Source organism: Coffea arabica, chromosome 5c, assembly GCF_036785885.1.
Source record: "Coffea arabica cultivar ET-39 chromosome 5c, Coffea Arabica ET-39 HiFi, whole genome shotgun sequence".
In the NCBI taxonomy this organism is placed as follows: domain Eukaryota; kingdom Viridiplantae; phylum Streptophyta; class Magnoliopsida; order Gentianales; family Rubiaceae; genus Coffea; species Coffea arabica.
In genome coordinates, this window is record NC_092319.1 from 42893484 (window position 1) to 42912481 (window position 18998).

At 35.1% G+C, this 18998-nt stretch overlaps 2 protein-coding genes across 7 annotated transcripts; one reads left to right on the forward strand and one right to left on the reverse strand.

Annotated features, from left to right (window-relative positions):
* Positions 1-5182: 5182 nt before the first annotated feature.
* On the forward strand, positions 5183-12592 carry LOC113689770 (putative E3 ubiquitin-protein ligase RING1a). Of its 6 annotated transcripts, XM_072051010.1 has the most exons (11): positions 5183-5664; positions 5803-5842; positions 6894-6952; positions 8253-8334; positions 8474-8594; positions 8698-8739; positions 10752-11267; positions 11452-11559; positions 11912-12127; positions 12274-12337; positions 12406-12592. In XM_072051010.1, exons 1-10 carry the CDS (start codon positions 5433-5435, stop codon positions 12328-12330), a joined length of 1473 nt encoding a protein of 490 aa, XP_071907111.1. In that variant the 5' UTR covers positions 5183-5432; the 3' UTR covers positions 12331-12337; positions 12406-12592. The 6 variants fall into 6 exon arrangements, 5 of the variants coding, with proteins under 5 accessions (XP_071907111.1, XP_027063343.1, XP_071907112.1 ...); XR_011815171.1 differs by lacking the exons at positions 12274-12337; positions 12406-12592 and adding an exon at positions 11644-11727 and having other exon boundaries at positions 11912-11950; XM_027207542.2 differs by having other exon boundaries at positions 12274-12592.
* A 630-nt stretch (positions 12593-13222) lies between these two features.
* Positions 13223-18998, reverse strand: LOC113689769 (protein TPX2). Its single transcript, XM_027207541.2, has 21 exons — positions 18678-18998; positions 17354-17436; positions 17174-17250; positions 16948-17041; positions 16837-16867; positions 16555-16744; positions 16352-16448; positions 16157-16267; positions 15925-16041; positions 15670-15846; positions 15513-15575; positions 15285-15371; positions 15048-15203; positions 14824-14955; positions 14638-14718; positions 14421-14540; positions 14142-14308; positions 13933-14041; positions 13779-13838; positions 13605-13699; positions 13223-13483 (listed from the first exon to the last, which is right to left on the reverse strand). The coding sequence occupies exons 1-21, from the start codon at positions 18847-18849 to the stop codon at positions 13360-13362; spliced, it is 2343 nt and encodes a 780-aa protein (XP_027063342.1). The 5' UTR covers positions 18850-18998; the 3' UTR covers positions 13223-13359.

Here is an 18998-nt window from a genome sequence, read left to right on the forward strand (position 1 = left end):
AGTTAAAATGTTATTTTAAAGATTTTTCGATTACAAAGTGATTTCTGCCTGTATTTTCAGTCACCTACTCTCTCATTTTTTGTTATAGTTTATTTCTTTGTTTCAATGAGCATCTCTAATGTCAAGCAGATAAAGGAGACATTGATGTCATATCATTTCTTTTTAAATACTAAAACTCTCTAATAAGAGGTGTAAAGGACAACAATTTATCCCTTTAATGATTACTCTATTCAAACAATTTGCTAATCATCATCAATTGTTTTCTCTTCTCCTTCGCCATGCACTTTCTTACAAGAATCACATTGCTCAACGAAAGACTTTTACTTCATTGCAACTATTACTTATAGTACTATGCAGTCGTACCAAATATTTTATGAATGGACATAGATTTTTGTTTAAAATGAAACCTAAAAAATCCCATGAATTCGTGCAAATTTTGTTCAAATTAGGAGCATGATAAGTTGGAATTTCAAACTTGTTCTGCGAGTTCTTGCACAATCACGAAAACTACGTCTACAAAATTTAAAAATACAAATGTAGACTTACTAGTTTTGAGTCAATTTTCTGAATGGACATAAATTAATGCTGATCAAAATGGAAAAACAAGAGTTTGATGATCAAATGCAGATTCGATTTTTTTTTTTTTTGTGTGTGTACAATTTCCAAATGTAGTATCTTTTCCACAAACAAATATTGATATTCCAAAGGTCTTCACTTCACTTCACTTCCTTCAATATTAAGTGGACAATGCTTAACTTGGCTTGTGAATGGATCCAAGGCCCAAATAATTGACAGTTCCCCGAGTTTGAACCGGTTGCAGCACCCCTCCCGTCAATGGTGTCTTCTTTAGCTCTTCACCCAATAGAAAATGCTTCATTATATTCTCATCAACTTCCAAGTCTTTTTATTTTTGAGTTTCTTCCTTGAGTTTGAGGTTTTCCTTGGTGTGAGTTTCGAACTTTTGCTTCCATAGCTAATATTTTGCAATTTGTAAGGTCAAGTTGCTTAAGTTTGGTCCTTGGTAGCAAGAAATTTAATTTCTTATGAATCAAATTTCAATTTTAATTTCAATTTATATGAGACAGGGTTTACCTAGTGCGCACTCTCGAAAAGCAGTTGCGGGTTCCTTTGTCAACAAATTTTTTTTTTCAATTTGACCTTAGTCAATACTTGAATAATGAAGAAAAATTTCACGAATGACTAGCAATCCTTGTGTTCTGAAACCAACAAAATAGTTTTATTACTATAGTGATTACATTTCTTATTAATATTCTTTATGGTGCTCTAATTTATTGATGTTCACCAATTTGAAATACTTACACCACTACCCTTTTTAAGAAATTTTTATTCAACTCTCTTGCATGTAGGATATTACATGGAGATTGGCACAAATTTTTGAAATACGCAAAAAAAAAGTTTTTCTCTGCTTACGGACTTTCAATCCATATTTCAATTTCTTCCCATTGAGCTTGTAGTTTTTCTTCATATAAGTCCCATATTTTGTTTCTATTGCTCACATACGCATTCAATTTGCATAGACTAGGTCCTCCATCACGCAAAAAAAAAAAAAAAAAAAAAGCTTTTGTTATGTTTGTCATGAAATAGGTTAGGAGAGAGAGAGAGATGGCAAGCTAGTAGCAAGGCTTTGCATCCAAACTTCAACTTAGATTGTAGCATTGATTAAAAACAATTATGTACTTCTAAAAAATTTTTTGGCAATTCTATACTACTTTATGGATGTGTATTATGTAATATAACAGATAGTTTCATTTGAAATTTAAAATTTCCCATTTTTCTTTTATATTGAAGCACAACAGACTTCTATAACATGTGAATATATATTTCTTAGATCTTGATGTTAAAATCTGTTGTATTCAGCATATTACTTCTTGATGTTAGCTTTGTCAATCAAGGTGAATTTATGTAATAAAAATGAACACAGAATTTCTTTTGGTGATGTGCGAACATCTCTCATCTCTTGTGCTAATGGATTCACCAAAATTCTTGTATAACTATTATTCTAATGAAATATTGAGTTTATTAACAAATCTCATGGAAATTAATCACTATAAATACTTTTATCTTTCTATTCTACGCAGAATCTGCAGGTTCCATCGTTGATGGATGCATAAATGGAGAGGTTAGATTTGTTTTTATTTTCTTTCTTTTTCACATTCGTGATGTTTTTTCATACATTTTCTTTAGCTTATTAGGTTTATAGAAAGTGTGAACCCTATTTGAATACTTGTTCAAGGATGGATTTTGTAGCTAACATGAAGAAAAAAATTTCTACATGGCCAAATATGCTTAACAAAGTAGAAATCAAAGATGAATAAATATAACAATAACGGAAGACACTAATTTCTTCTTTATATTTCAAACCTATGGTGTAATTGGTTGCATATCCAAAATAAGTTACTGCCTGCCTTTATTCTGATTCTCAACTATTTTAAAAAACCCAAATCCAATTGGTACAAAATCAAGTTGGAAAAATGATAAAGGTGAATTCTATTGTTATTGGTGGAAGAGTAGAAAAAGGAATGAAATAATGATGATGGTAAAAGGAGGGAAATGACGAACGGATAAAGAGACAGTGAGAGACAGATGATAAATAGTAGAGGTGTCAAAATGGATATATGGATTATAATTGGTTTCACATAAATGGATTATGGATTAAATGGTCTAATCCACTTAAATCCATTTAGTAAATGGTTGTATATGGATTGGATCCAAATGGATGATGGATATCCAATTATCCATTTAAAATCCATTTAACCATCAAATAGGAAATTCCTTTCTTTATCTTTTTTGTTCATTTTCCTCTTCTGTTTTCTTCTTTCTATTTCTTATCTGTCTTCTTCTCCGTTTGCTGAAGAAAATGGATTAAAGCTCGCAAAGTATCTAATCCTCAAATCTGAACAAAATTCTACAATCTCGCACTGGTTGTAGAATATTCGGGTCGTATGATTCATCTTCATACGTTTCGACCCGTTGGCCAACATTTCCATACTACCTTTAGCATCATCAAAAACCAGGGTTTGCTTTCATTTATGGTATACTAATAACCAGCATCTCAATACTCTGGCTAAATCAAGTGCTCTAATTGAAGAATTAAATAGAACGTCACTTAGACAATTTAGGGATTCGTCTTACCAGTTACCAAAAATTCACAAAAAAGAGCAATTAAGGCCTCATTAGTTTATCCATGGCAGCAACTGGGGTATTTATCTATGGCAGCGATTGGGGTATTACAGAACTTCAGAACTTGTTGGCTTGGAACTTCAGAGTCAGAGGGATTGACGTTTTTTTTTTTGAAGTAATTGGTTTTATATGGTTTATATGGATAATCCATTTAAAACCATTAAGTTAAGTGGATTTAATTGGTCAAACCATTTAAAACCACCACTGGAAATCGGCAATCCAAATCCATTTAATTAAGGGTCAAATGGATGGATAAATGGATTCTAATCCAGGTTGCCGCCTCTAATAAATAGTAAGGACATTCGTTCACTTTTATTTAGAATAACTTATAGATAAAAGATTAAATAACCAAAAAAAAAACAAAAACAGCTTAATATGCTACAATAGTTTGCCAACTAATGTGTTGAGAAAGCTTTAGTTTAGTGGATAAATTTGAGATTCCAAAATCTAGAGATTACTCATATTACTGTAAATATTGAGTTATACCACTATCCATATTTCATTTTATAAAAAATACAATAGTGAAAAATTTTTCTAGAAGTATGAGATACTGCAAATTTTTCCAAAAGCAAATTTACCAGTTTAGATTTAGTTGAAAACAAGAAATAACTAGATAAATCAAGGAATATTGTAATATCATTTCCTATATCATATTCTCTTCATCTAAAAATAATATTTTTTACATTCTTCATTTTGTATTCTTTCTCTAAAGAAATATAATTAACTGTCATTCAACCTTTTTTAAAATGCTGTCCTTTTTTGAATGCTAATGCATAATACATAATTAGTATAAAAAATTCACACTATTTATTGGTTGCCGAAATAAATAATTTCTAAGTGATGTGGATTTATTCGAAACCTCAATCTCATCATAAAATAAACAAATTACAAATTCAGATTATGTCGTCTCATCAATACATTATAAGTTGTCTATACAAATTCATGTACGTATACACGTATATATATGTGTATGTATACATATATATATATATATATATATATATATATATATATATATATATATATATATATATATATATATATATATATATAAACATGTACACGATGAAAATAGTAAGCGACTTTACATGTAAATCCATATTGACATGGCATAATTACGTTGATTGCCTAACACAGCAATATCAAAATATGTAAGTCTTATCCTTATCTTGGAGAATTTTAGAAGGAAAAAAAAAACCAATATGGTTTAACTAAAAAAAACCCAATTTGGTTTTACCCTTGAATTGGTAATGAAACAATACCGTATAACTTTAGATTGGAACAAACTTTAGCTTAATGCTATATTGAAACAAGATGAATATATATATTTTTTTCATATTCTCTCTATTGTATTCAAATACATTGTAGTTTTCTGAGCTCACTGCACACACATTACACAGTACAAGCAAGTATAGAAATTTGGCTATTTAATTCCACATAGACAATTGTCAACCATATTTTTGCAACACCGCCAATATAAGATAGAAAACACAATTTCAATTTCACAATGACAGCCAATTAGTCTTGCTTTCAATTTTTAAGATTCTCATTTCTAATTTGAGCAGATAAAAATTGCATTAAAAATATTCTGTAACAATTCTCAAAAGAAAAATATTTTGGATATTAATATTCTCATGAATTATGGACACAGCTCATGCTCAAATACTTTTACTTTAAAAACTACAAAATCTCGTGGAAAAGTGAGATTGAAGAAGTGAAGAGAGAGTAAACGATTTGAATCTAAAATCTTTTGATTATAAGGTTTTAATTTTAATCATTAGATCAAAATGACTAGTACCAATTTGAATATACGTAATAATAAAAGTGAAAAAAGTGAAATCTCGATTTTGACTAAGGGGTCAAGAGAAAATTTCTAATTCTCCAACAGTGAGGGAAACTTTTGTACTAATTTGTGAAAAGGACATAATTTCTCCTTAATTTCTACATCGAAATTTTACCTTTGTTTTAATTTCTCTAATCACGACCGTTCTTCCAGGTTCCAACTTCGAAAGGGAGAAAGAAGGATAAAAAAGAAGCAAAACACAGCAACTCTTCCATCACTCTCCCCAGTCAATTATCCTCCCCATAGCCTGCAACCATCGTCTTCTTCAATCCTTTTATTTATTTCCAAATAATCTCCGCAACCCATTAAAGAAGGGGTGGTTTGGAAGTTGCCAGAGGAAACCATAAGAGGGAGGAAGAAAGGGAAAATACAAAAAGAAGTCCCAAAAATGGCTGCACAGAAACGAACTTCAATTCCTCAAGGTGGTGAGGAGCATTCTGCCCCGCATTCCAGCCGACCGCGGCGTAAACAATCGCGTAGGATTGGAGGTGATCAAGCGGCGAAGATGGCAGCTGATCAAGAACCGCAGCTGCAGCAGCAGCCAGTTCAAGAAGCTGAAGATCAGCCACCACCTCAGGCCCCTGATGATCAGGAACCAGTTCAGCCGAATCCAGATGAAGGTAGCTAAATGGGCGTCGAATTCGAAATCCATATTGTTAGCATTGATTTTTGGATTGGTTTTCGATGCTAGTTATTTGCGCAGTAGTAAAGAGTTGATTTTGACTAATTTGATTGTTGAATTTATCAAACTTTTTCAGATTCTGGTGGAAGTGGTACTGACCCGGAAGAATTTGACGAGTGAGGACTCTTCTTTTATTTGTTTATCAATTTGTGTATGTGATTGTCAGTTTTGCATGTATGTATGTATCCATGCATGTGGAACTTATCTGCTGGTAGGATTTTGTTTTGATACATATAATTACTTTGTTTTGATAGATATTGAGGCGTTTTGAATTTTACGTGCATTAATTCGAGGCTTACGCATGTGTTAGTCATTTTGAGTTGTTCCGTTCACGAAAATTGTTTATCGAATCACCACATGTTCATGAACTTCTGATGTAAAAATTTGCTTGGGGGCAAGTTGATTCGGGCAGTTTTTGTGCATTCAAGGTGCTTGAGTCAATGCCTAAACAGTCTCTGAATGTTGCTTTTTGATGCGTATTGATTTCATTTGTCAGCGGTTTTCTATACTCTGAAGAAGAATATGATTTTGTGAATTATGTCGCATGTGCTTTTAAAGTTCATAAAGGTGTAAACTACGGTATTTATCTTTCCATATTCAATCAATGTAAGGCTTATGCATCATTATGATGTTCTATTCTTTAAAATAGTAGATGTGTGAGTAGCTATTCTAGTTATTTGGTAAAATCTGTTGTATAATTGCTGGCTTTGCAGTCTATCAGAATTCGCTAACTAGGTTGTTTGCACAAAATGTCTTTGTTTCTGTATAAGGTTAAAGTGCCCACACTATATCATCTCTATTACCTTTTCGTTGCTACCATTTTTAATTGGATGAGACATGCAGTGCAATCTTTGTTCTCCTTCATTTGTTCAAGCACGCATGGTGCACGCTGCAGTTAACCTTTATATGGAATTTTTTTTTTTCAAATTCCTTTTCTCTCTAGTGCTATATTGATATTATAGCCCATATTTACTTTGGCTAGTTTGTTATGTGATATGCCTTCTTGCGCTAGATGAGCAGTTTCTGTATAATTGGTTATTAGAATTAGATTTTTCTATCTTATAAGCGTCATTGGTGATAAAAAGGGTTGGTCATGGATATGTTTTCTGTGTTTAGTTGCTTGAAGAGTGGCATCAGTACTAACTTCACATTTTGTATATTTTGCAGAATTATCGACGTAGTACGGGGTGCACTTCGTACCAATGTGCAGTGTCCCATATGCCTAGGTACTTTTGTTGTTTTTCTTCCTCGTCATTCTGTAAATTATTTACTACTTTCAATTTTTTGCTAGGATTACAATGAGAGACTTTTTTTCGCTCAAATGTTTCAAGCTCATAAAGATGTAGAATGTGCAATCTGTCTAGGTATTTTGTTATTCAAGTTATTAATTTTTTGCTATAATCTTATGTAATAGTTTATTGTACTGGAGCTGCAGACATGTTGATATTAACATAATCTCTGAGTTTTATATTTTTTTGGTTCCTATTGAACTTCTAATTCTTAGCATTGGTATATGATTTTGTTATGTATAGGGATTGCGTCCAATATTTAAGTTTTGACGTAGTGGCCATGATCTGCTGGTGTGTCAACTTTTTGTGTTTCTGTGCAGATGTTTGCAAATTGTCATGTATCTGTTAGTTTACCTAACTGCACCAAGTTATGAGTCAGTTCTCATGTACATTAAGATAGATGAAGTGTTGCACATTAATAGCACCTGGGTATGCTTATGGTGCCTTAACAACATGAAGATTCCCAATGAGGCCACATTCAATGTGCAGTAGATTGTGTATAATTAGGTGTGACTGATTTAATACATAAGAATTCAGGCCTGCTGAATCCTCCAGCTGCTTCTCTTCTATGTTTTACAATTAGTTATGGTCCTAGAATTTATGCATGATATTCAATTTTCTAGAAAATGCACCAACAGTCATAGAATATATGCATTCTAGTCACTTAATTTTCTAGAAACTGGATTTCTTCTAAAAGTTAATTCTATATATGTAATACTCAATGCATTTTCGACATTCTTTGAAATTAGCTGTTCATTTTCTGAGGTGATCATATTTCCTTATATCATATCATCACAAGCATGGCATACTATATCAACCTTCAAAAATAATTGCATAAAACCATGCATGGCTCTAATTGTATCTCCTAACACTAAACTTGCAACTATAATTGTATGGCTCACCATATGTATGTAAATTTGGTAATGGGATTAAAAAAGTCTGAGTTCTTCATGCAGTTGCCGTGCATAGGTTTTGTGACTATGACCAGACATGCCTTGTAGATTTGTTCACATCCTGATGACCTTTTTGACTGAAGATGAAAGTGATATCATGATACTATTACTTCATGGTTTGCAATGACTTTCCTTGCACTATAGAAAGATTTTCATAGTAGTTACTGAATTCGAGTAATTTGAACACCTCTCTCTCTCTCTCTCGCCTTCTGGTCTCTTGCTCAGTGTCCATGGTGAATTGATTATTTTCTGTGACTAATTATTCTGCAACTTATCTATAACAGGCATTATTAAGAAAACTCGAACTGTTATGGGATGCCTCCACCGGTTTTGCCAAGAATGCATTGACAAATCAATGCGAATAGGGTATGTAATGAAAATAATTTGCTCTCATTTATTTTTTTGCAGCGCATCTGATGTATTTATTGGGTACTTTCAATGTGGTTAAATAATGTTGTTCTGAGATGGCACAAGGAAACCTGTAATGAATATTTCTTTCTTGCAGGAACAATGAATGTCCTGCTTGCCGCATACATTGTTCCAGCAGACGTTCTTTGAGAGATGATCTAGACTATGATACCTTGATTGAAGCTATATATCCAGACCTTGCAGAGTACGAACTAGAGGTAGTTCTTTTTGTTTTGGTTTTTTGGTTGGCATTACAACTTTACTTTAAATTAAACAAGGTATATAATTGGCTGACCTGTTTTATGTGGATGTTCTTTCCAGGAAAATGTCTTTCATGAAGAGGAAAAAGCACGGAATAAGCAGGTTATTAAGCCAATGCCAGCAAGATTCATGTTTGCTTGCATCTGTCTTGGCTTTTTGTTTTTTTTCTGTTTGTCTTTTGCCTTCTTCTTGTCGATCGTTCTACGAGTTTTTATACATCTTAACCTATCCTTATGGCCTGTTGTTCATGCCTAAGTCAGAAGTGATAGCTAGGAAAGGTCTTTTACCATTTGTTTTCTACCCTAACCCCCAAGTAATCAGAGTTCTTTTCTTGGAGTCCTTGAAGAGAAAAATCATTTGCAACTTGCAAGTGTCATTATGGTATATAGGTCCATTACCAAACTTTTGCTTCATGTTAGTGGACGTAAAATATTTTTACCCTGACAATTGGCTGCTTTTATCTTCACCTGCTTCACTTACCCTTTACCTGTTTGCTAAAATTTTGATCCAAGTTTACCTAGTATTATACGCTAATTCTGTTGCTTGGTGTGATAAATATATTATATTGGAAATCAAAAAGTTGGCCTCAGTGGCTCCAGGTACAGTTTTATTGTCAGGTATATTTTGGGGACAAAGAACTGGACAGAACCTATAATGGAGCTAGCGAATAAGGCTCTCCCTGTATATCTTTCATAAAAAATTATTTTTGTTGTATATGTGATTTGTTCCCAGTTTGTCCAAGTAATCTGCCTCATTTAGTTTCAGTTTAATTATGAGCTCCTTCTTCACTGGTGGATGTTATCTAATGTTCTTTTGACAAATTTAGTTTTCTGTTTGGTGTTAATAGTAATTATAATCATAATTTCAGTGTCTTTTGTTTGCCTATGGTTAATTCTATGATGTCTTGTGATTAAAAGTCCACTAACTAGAATTTAAAATTGATGTGGAGCAGTGTTCTTTGGTTCCATATGCTGAATAGGGAAATCAAGTTCCATTTTTAGCCATGATTCTTTTATCTTAGTTTTCATCACAGCAACACATGCATCTCTCTCTCTCTCTCTCTCTCTCTCTCTCTCTCTATATATATATATATATAGCGGAATGTTTTCCTTAACCATTACAATTAGCACATGACACGTCCAATCATCAATTGTACCTGTTATATATCAAATTCGTTCCCTGAAGTGGAATGATTACTTTTGTTTCTGACCCAAAAAGTGTCTGAAGCTTAACAATAAAAATCCATTTTGTATGCATTACATCTTCATTAAATTCAAAAAACTTGTTTTACAAAAGTTAGTCTTTCAAACAAACCATTAATGTACTCTACTGAAAGGTTTCTTTGTTCTATAGGATCTCATACTGTGTAATTTAAAAGGAGTCCTTCTGTGGATGGATCAAACACTTGTCTGCATTAACAATTTTGTTAAACCTAAATGTCAAAATGTTAAAACTATATTGGTGGTACAGCAGGGCTGCCACTTCAATGCAGACTTGGTGGAATATTTAGTGTTGTGAGATTTAGGGGGTCTATAAACCCAATATTCGATGTTTTTTTGCAATGGCTTTACCAGAAAAAGCTGAGATATATCTATTAACAGGATTAATTTTATTCGATGTTTTCCCTAGTCTTTTGTTCTTTCCCATGCTCCTTTTCAGAATAGCATCTCATTGATTGTTGTGGCAACAATTTTCACTCCGATAGCTATCATAACTATGCAAAGGTTTCTAATGAAGTAATTTCATAAACTTGTGAGGTGCATAGTGAATTCATGGATATACATACTAAACTTTTAGTTTCAGGATCATCAATTTGTGAACAATAGTAATTCATTGCTAGTTTAAGTTGGTGGGACATATAGTTACACACTTAAACATTTAAAGCCTAAAACTATGTGTAGTAGCTGATGAAAAGAACCGGTTTGTCAAAAGCACGAAAAGAAAGGAAAACGATGAATGGATAAAAGTCATACATTGTACATTTGCTGCCAAGGTGAATCCATAAAAGAAATAGAGAAAAATTTTCTCTTCCTTAAGTTAATGCACTCATATATACATAAAAATATGTACAATGTGTAAGTGAGAATGATTTTGCTGCCACTGTGATTGGGCAGGTTCAAGCATCCATTGCTGAAATTTCTAGACGACAGTCAGAAGCATTAAATAAGAGGCGTAGAACATATAGAGATGCAGATGACTTAAGAGTACCCCGCAGTCGCAATGCAACTTCAAGAAGAAGAAGCAATCAGAGAACTGATATAGAGCCTGATAATGTTAGTGAGAGGGAAAATGATCTTCAAGGAAACTTAGATCCATCAACGTCTGACAGATCTCACATAGAAATCAAGAACCGCAGGCCTAAGAGACGGGCTAGTACTCAGCCTTCACCAACTTCCCCATCAGCTGCTAATCCTGATAGTGAATATCTCAAAAATCCAGTGGAGCCAGTGAGAGAAGATTTAGTTAATCCTCTTGGGGTTGCGCACAATCCAGAAATGCTGACTTGGGGCAGAGGTGGTGCTCGTAGCCACACTCGACATGGTGGTGGGAGTGCTGTCAGAGGCACCAGGGGCAGCCGAATGTCCAAGTTGATGGATCAGCTGGAAAGCTCCTCTAAGATTGATTATATGGTATGTCAAGCTATTGGTCTATTGTCCTACCTATCATTTATTTATCCATTGGAAACAACATGAGACCTAAATGTAACGGTCCAAATACAGTTCCTGTATATGGTTCTTCTAATTTACATATTTTGTGATACTGTAGATCATGGCATCAAATTTCACTTGTCTGTCCTAAATCTATTCTTTCCAGACAGAAACCCCATTTGCATTAGTTTCTCTGGACAAGGAAAGGATACCAAATTTAGAAAAGCCCTGGCTTTGTTTGCAGTCGAGCTCTTCCGTCAATCAACTCCGTAAGGTTAGAGTTTTCTTACGTGATTGTCTCACAGTGACATGAATATACAGTCACCGAAATGTTAACCACTGGACTGCTATCTATTAGTCCAGGGTCTAATCAGTTGCAGAAGATATAACAAGGTTTCGTGGCTTCATTTGTTAAAATCCGTCTTTCCATTGTTCAACAATGGTAAACATTCATTTAAAACTAATTGGTTACAGAACGTTTTTTTTTGTTGGATCTTGACACAAAATACTTGTGTTCGGAATACCCTGTGCCAGATTCTTTATACCGTTCTCTTTTCTTTCTGTTATTAGATATTCTCTAGTTGTCATCTAACTTCATTCCTTTGTGAAATATTTTGTTACCATAGCTCGTTGCTGATGAAGCAAAACTTCAAGCTGAAGATGTTAAAATGCTGTTAGTTAAGGAGGCAGGTGTTGATAAAACCAGTGCTGATTATTCACACATGATTGATAGACTGGATCCCCTTTCACGAATGGTTAATTGGTCCAACATTTGCTTGGAAATTTTAGAGGGCCAAGAGACTCTAGCTGGGCTCCGTTGCTCTACAAACACCATATATTTGGTAAGTGACAATTCAAAATCTATGTAATATTGTGCTTGCTGAGCCTTCTGTTTGTGACATGTACTATAATCCATTTTAAAAGGCACATGACCATTCTCTTTATATTCCGTTTTTTACTCCTTAATGAAGTGCCTTTTCTGTTTCAGATACTAGCTTACCAATGCAAAAAGGATAATCAGCAAATTCAACCCTCTCCTCTTTGAGAAAAAGGTAACAATGAAGTGTTAAGTGTGAGACTGCTGCTTCTTGTGAAAAACTAAATGCTTCTTCAACTCCAGCAAAGGGTTGTTGCAACAAAACTAAAGGCTTCTTCAAAGGAAGGGATCAACCAACAGGCCAGAGGGTTTAAAAACGCATGTTTATTGCAAAAGAGTTGTGCAACTATTGGTGACAACTATTGATGATAGAATTTTCCTTTTAATGAAGCTGAACAATGACCACAGAAAACATTTATATAGTTACATCCACCTATGTATGTAGTGTAAATCCTGTATCTGTTCATCGTGGTGTGACTTGATTCTTGACCCAGTTCATGGCCTTTGATGTCATTCCTTGCCTATATGCTGTTAGCTAGAGACCTAATTTATGCTGGATTTCTGAAGGGGGCTTTACACATTCTCTCTCTCTCTGATTCACCCCCACTCACACGCACAGGGAGTTGCACTGCTTATCATTTTGAAATTTGCTGTAGATAAAAACATGCAAATTCAGCCAGTCTGGAACTGTGATTGGTCTTGTTAGTTTAGCAGGTAAGACATGTCCAGGGTTCTAATGCATTTAGCACAACATTCAAGCAATATAGATCAGGAAAGATATTATTATGAATCTCGTCCTCCAAAAGCCAAATGCTCTCCAGTAGAAGTTTTTCTCTCAAACTGCCCCAGATGGGATTTTTTTTCCTCCAAAGTATCGAGAATTCATGTCAGAATTTTAGGTCATCCCAACTCAGCAACCCAAAAAATGAGAGAGAGAGAAGAGCATTTAAGGTCACCCCATTTCTTTATTCTCTTAGAATCAAAAGAATAGTGAACTTGAGATTTATATTAAATAAAGAAGAGCATTTATATTAAATAAAATGAATTATGAACTTATATATTGAATCAAAAAATTTTGTGATATATGTAGTCAGAGCCAGAAAGGACTGGTTTTACATAGCCTACATAGCTGTTGAAGGCAGCAACTGAAGAAAGGGAAGGGAGTTCAAGAGGTCTTGAACGATTTACACATCCAAATCATCTCATCTGAGTTGGCAAACTGGAAGCTGTTGCCGGCACAGGGCAGACCATCCTCCTCTTTTCTTTTCTTTTCAGTATATTTAGTCTTGGGGACTTTGGTTTTGTAACTTGCTTAGAAGACCTGTTATGTACAGAAGAATTATGAGGTCAGATATCAATATTAAGGAAAAAACCAAAAGCAGAGGAATTGAATAGGGATAGATAGACAATAAGAAAAACAAGCAGTTTCTTTGTTTGCATACTTTTGTGGTAAGAAGGGATGCTCGAAGTTAGGAACTGGTCGGGCATGAGGCACCAATGTCCTTCTTAGTTGTTTTAATGCCTTCTCTTCTTCCATCTGCAATTTGCACACGCTCACATTAGCCATTGTCAGAAAATTGCAATAATAAACTGAATGTTTATCTATCTGTATATACCAGTCTTTCTGATTCAGCTTCCTCCCTATATCTCTTGTACATCATTTCTTTCTCCTTGACCTGAAACCAGTTAATGTCAGCTTGTGACGACTTTGGACGCAAAATCCCAATCTTTTTGCCCCCTCAAAAGTTCAAACTCATAAACATCAGTTACCTTTTTATCGAATTCAGCTCTATCAACAGCTCGATGATCTACATGAAGATTGAATGTCTGAACCTCTGTGAGTGGTTTACGTGCTTTTTCAGGGACTGGAATTGGATCCCTGCATTAGCAGGAAAAAGAAAATCATTTTATCCCCGCAGTTGTCAAAGTGAAGAAATAAAACAGCAGAGCAGAGCAGAGAAAGCAAACTAAGGTCTTACTCTCTCAATATAGGTTGGGCCTTAAATATTCTCATTTGGGCTTCTTCAGTCTCCCTTTGCTGCCTTTCTTCCATCTCCCTCTGTATTTCTTCTTCATGCCTCACCAAACTCTCTAATTCAAAAGGTTCTGGTCTTGTGCAAGGTTTTGGCTCTGGTTTGGGTGGAATCTGGTCAAGAATAGACAAAAATTAACAAGCCTTCCCTTTCAAAAGTTATGCCATCAACTATCTGCTATCTGCTAATAACGATCAAATTATAAACAAGAAGATGGGGAAATACCACAGGGTAATCAGTGGTGTAAGGATATGGCAAAGCTTTTGGAATCCTAGCCCATTCTTCTTCCCATTGTTTCTGCAAAAACTCACTAACCAGTTTCTTCTCTTTCTCTGCTCCTCTTTCCTAAGAATATGACCCAAACCCATGAAGATTACTTTGGTACATAGACCTAAACCTGAAATGGAATCTATCAATGATATCCATCTGAATGCAAATGTACCTCTGTATGCAAATGGAAAGGGTTAGGAGTAGTGTTCCTAGGAATAGGTTTGTCCTGCTGACGTTCTGAATTGATTGAAAGCTGAAATTTTGAGAAAGATGCAATCGTCAGAAAATGGGGGAAACGAAGAGTAATAACTGGACTAGATGGTAAGCTAAAGAAAGTTGAATTAGCAAATATGAAAACCTTGTCAAACATGTCAGCCACATTAGTTGGTGGTGGGATCCTTTCGTCTGTGGCAAAATGAAATTCTTGAGGCATAGTGACCTGCCTTTTGGTGTTGCAGAACATTCCCAATTCTCCTTTACTCTCGAATATCTGTGACATATGAAAAGCTTATGATATCAAATAGGCAATCCAAAGGTTAACAAAACATATATAGTCCAAGGGTGGTGGTGGCAGCTAGCTACCTTCCTGTTTAAAGGTCTTGCCTTGAACTTGGGAACTTTTTCTACCTCTTCTTCTTCCAATTCATCTGAACTTTTGATCTTTGGTGGCCGTGCCCTAAGTGATGTTTGAAGAAGAGGTGATTTTGGTGCTGTGAGATGTGGCTTCCTCAGATAACTCTGTAATGTATAGATAAGCAATTTTAGCCTAGAAAACCACATATTCACGAGAAATCACAAAGTTCAAATAAGGAATAGTACTTCAAAAGCCTGAGAAGATTCTATAGATGCTACAGTAGATGTTTCTGCATTCTGATTTGCTCTTGCCATTGTTTCCAGATGAAATTCCTGCAAAGAGAAATGTACCAACCTCATTATTTTAATGTATTTTGCATTTTCTATCGTGTCCCTGATCAGGAACTTTCCCTCATTCCCCCCTGTTTCACTCTGGTGCTCTCTCTTGAAAATCCTTTATTCCATCATAACTACCTTAAATTCTGGAAGCTGGGGTGTGGTTCTTGGCAATTTAGGCAAAGTCGGTGTTTCCAAAATCTGTGACACAGGCAAAATGTAAGATAGCATCATACAAATGGGGCACATGACAAATCAAGTAAGGATATCCTTAATTGACAAGACAAACTGATACCTTTTTATTTAATGGCCGAGCTTTAAACTTGGGGACTTTAGCCATCATTTCTTCCTCCAGCTCAGCAGAACTCTTTACTCTCACTGGACGCGCCCTCTGAGCTGTTTCAAACTCAGGTTCCTTAGGCCTTGTCAACGTGAGCTTGGGCTTCCGTTGCAATGTTCTAGCAGCAGAATCCTGAGCATGCAAAATTTGATTAAAAAAAATGCTTAAAGAAACTAAGCCACAGAACAGATACAAGAATTGTTGAATTACATGTGATAGTGAACTGCTGCTCCTAGGAGGCAGAGATATCTCTCGTGTGTTGGACTGAAACTTCTTCATCATTTCTGCCATCGAAACAAATGGTATAGCAGGTTCTCGAACATAAAGCTGAACATTGAAGATGGTTGAACTAAGTCAGCTACATGAAGATTACATTGTAGAACAAAGTCCTAAAAAGTAAAATAAAATCTAAATCAAAGGAAGAAAATCTAAACCAAGTAACCTTTCTATTCTCCTTGCTGGTTTTGGCAGTTGACAAGCATAAGTTGGAACTGCTGCTGACCAGGCCATTCCTTGTTTTGTGGGGCAAATTTTGGAGTTTGACATTAAGGATCTAATTATCCAGCATAAGAAGAAAAGTTCAGACTGAAACTTCTTAAAGTATCAGTGCAAGCTGATTAAGTAGGATTACACTCACCTGCCTAGATTTGCCCCCTTCAAGTTTTTGCCGCTTTACGGCTTGATTTTCCTGAGCAAAATTAGGAGTTTCAACAGTGCTTTTCACATTTGTGTCCCTGTATAAATCAAAATAGTAGAAAATAAGAAAAAAAAAACAAATCATCCAGAGAAGAATGCACAAGTATTTTTGAAAAGAGTTCATGAAATGTATGTAGTACAGACTTTCTGACACTAGCTGGTTTACTGCTTCTTGATTGTGACTGTTGTGACTGATATTTCGACTTCAATGCTGGAGGGTTCTTCAGCATACTGGCTATCTTTCTGGCTGTCTGCTGCTTCTTGGAATCAGTTTTCTGGGATTTATTCCTCCCAGAATTTGTTGGTGGTGCTGGGGTTGAAACTTCTCCGCCAACTGTTATTAGATACATATATGCTGTTTTAAAGAAACAGAGAGAAGTGTGGAAAGAACAACAGTTACTGGGAGGTTTAAAATAGCTGACCAACCTGGGACAGAAGATTCCTTCCCGTCTAATTCCTGCAAATAGAAAAAGGTTATGAGAAACTGAACCACACTGCGTCATTGCTCTATTGAAAAATAAGTACTACTGCACATACAGCGCTAGTAAGACTTCTTGTAGGTTCTTCTTTAAGCTCATTTGGATTCACATTCTTAACGTCAGATGCCCTAAGTTCTCCAGCAGCCTGGGGCCTGTATTATGTAGGAAAATTAGGATATCTTTCCAATCAAGTATAATATGAAGAACATTTGAACAAAGAGGTGAACTTTCAACAGGACGTATGTAAACATATGTTAGTTTTTGGACAATATAAAGAGATCAACCTGATTTGGCTCTCCAATTCCAAAGTTGATTCTTTTGCAGTACTACATGTAGCTGTTGATTCCGATGATTCTAATGCCTAAATATCAGGTAATCAGATCAACATGGAACTAGACAACAGGCAAGGAGTATCTGTTCATCTTGGGATACTAATTGAAGGAACGGGGTGTAGGTGTAAGTACCTTGTGCAAATTCTCACCCTCGTTAAAATCACATATACTAGCAAGTTGCACGGACCTGCCAGCCTTGATTCTGGGCATAAATGCTGCAGGATTCAAGAGAAAAAAAAAAAGATTTAGACACAATCCCCTTAGTTTCAAAAAGGTGGAATACAGAAAAGCAACACCAAGACAAACAAATTTATCATCCCAAGCGATTCCTCCAATTGATCCACAAGCATCCCCAAGAGAGTTGCAGCATTCCACAAACAGAAAAGTACGTGGACCACAAACCAAAGTACCAAGCAAATTGCTACAGAAAAAGTCCTATAAAACTTCTCATCATTTCCATCAAGGTTAGAAAATGTCTTCAGTTTCTTCAGTGTCTTGAATTATAGAGAAAAAGAAAATGAGGTAGTTTCCAAGGTACTGCCTAACCATGATTGCATGGTCTCAATCATTGGCCTTATACTTCTTCCCTGGACAAGGAAATAAATGTTTATAGTAGTAATACTTCAATCATCTTTTAAGTATAGTCACCATAGTGTTCTAGGATTAAAGTTACTGGAGCCATCAATTAACCGAAACAACAGCAATTTAAAGGTCATAAATGAGCAGCAAATCTGCTCCTAATTTGGGCCTAACACAACTGATTCTTGTAAAAATTGCCTGATTGAACTGATATGGTTTCTTCATCAATTCAAGTGGTTGACAATAAGGGAATAAATCAATTCAACTTTAAAGTCTAGTACAACTATGGTTCAACAGAATAGCACATCAGAAGACCTACAAACACGGTTAGGCAAAAAACATAGCAATATCAGTTCCTTTTCCCTGTTTCTCTTCCAGGTGATAGACCAACTCTAGAACCAAACATGATGAACCACAATCAAACTTAGCTATGTCCGGAAATGTTCACACATGATACTTTAATAGGAACCCCCGCAATACATGAAATACTTAGCACTCCCAACAAACGAATTTATGAGGATACTTTAATCATTTCTTGAATCCTAATTGAAAAGAAAATGAACTGAAGAAGGTATCAATTAATCAAGAACCCATAAAGAAAATAAATCCATTATTAAAGAAAATCAAGGACCCAGATCAAAAATTACGAATTCAAAATCAAGTAAAGGTTAGGGCAAAACTGCAGGCAGTGTCAAATGAAAGCTCAAATAACTAACACTATATTATACTGAAAGAAAACCCACGAAAATTAAGCTCAAGAAAATGAAAACCTACAAACCCAAAGACTCCAACAATACAAGAAACTCCATAAACCCCTAAAAAAAAATGAGGAAAATCTAAGACTAAGGGAGAGATCAGAAGGTGAAAATGAACGTACGAGAAGGGGCATAACTACAGGCAGTCTCAAACCAAAGCTCTGCCTTTTTCATATCTTCCTGCGTTTCACCATCAATAAAGTCATAGAATTTTGGGGCCCTGAATTCATAGGCCTCATCTATCATGTATGCCTCACTAGTATTATTACCATTTGGGTCTTCAGCAACCGCCATAATTGGCCAAGAAAATGTCACTTCTTTTTTTTCTTGTGGTTACTGATAAAAGAGAGATTGGTGGTGAGAATGTTGGGATGATTGTCGATGTCTAGACCATGATGAGAAAAAGAAGTGCGGGGAGATGAAACGAAGATTATAGTAGAAGA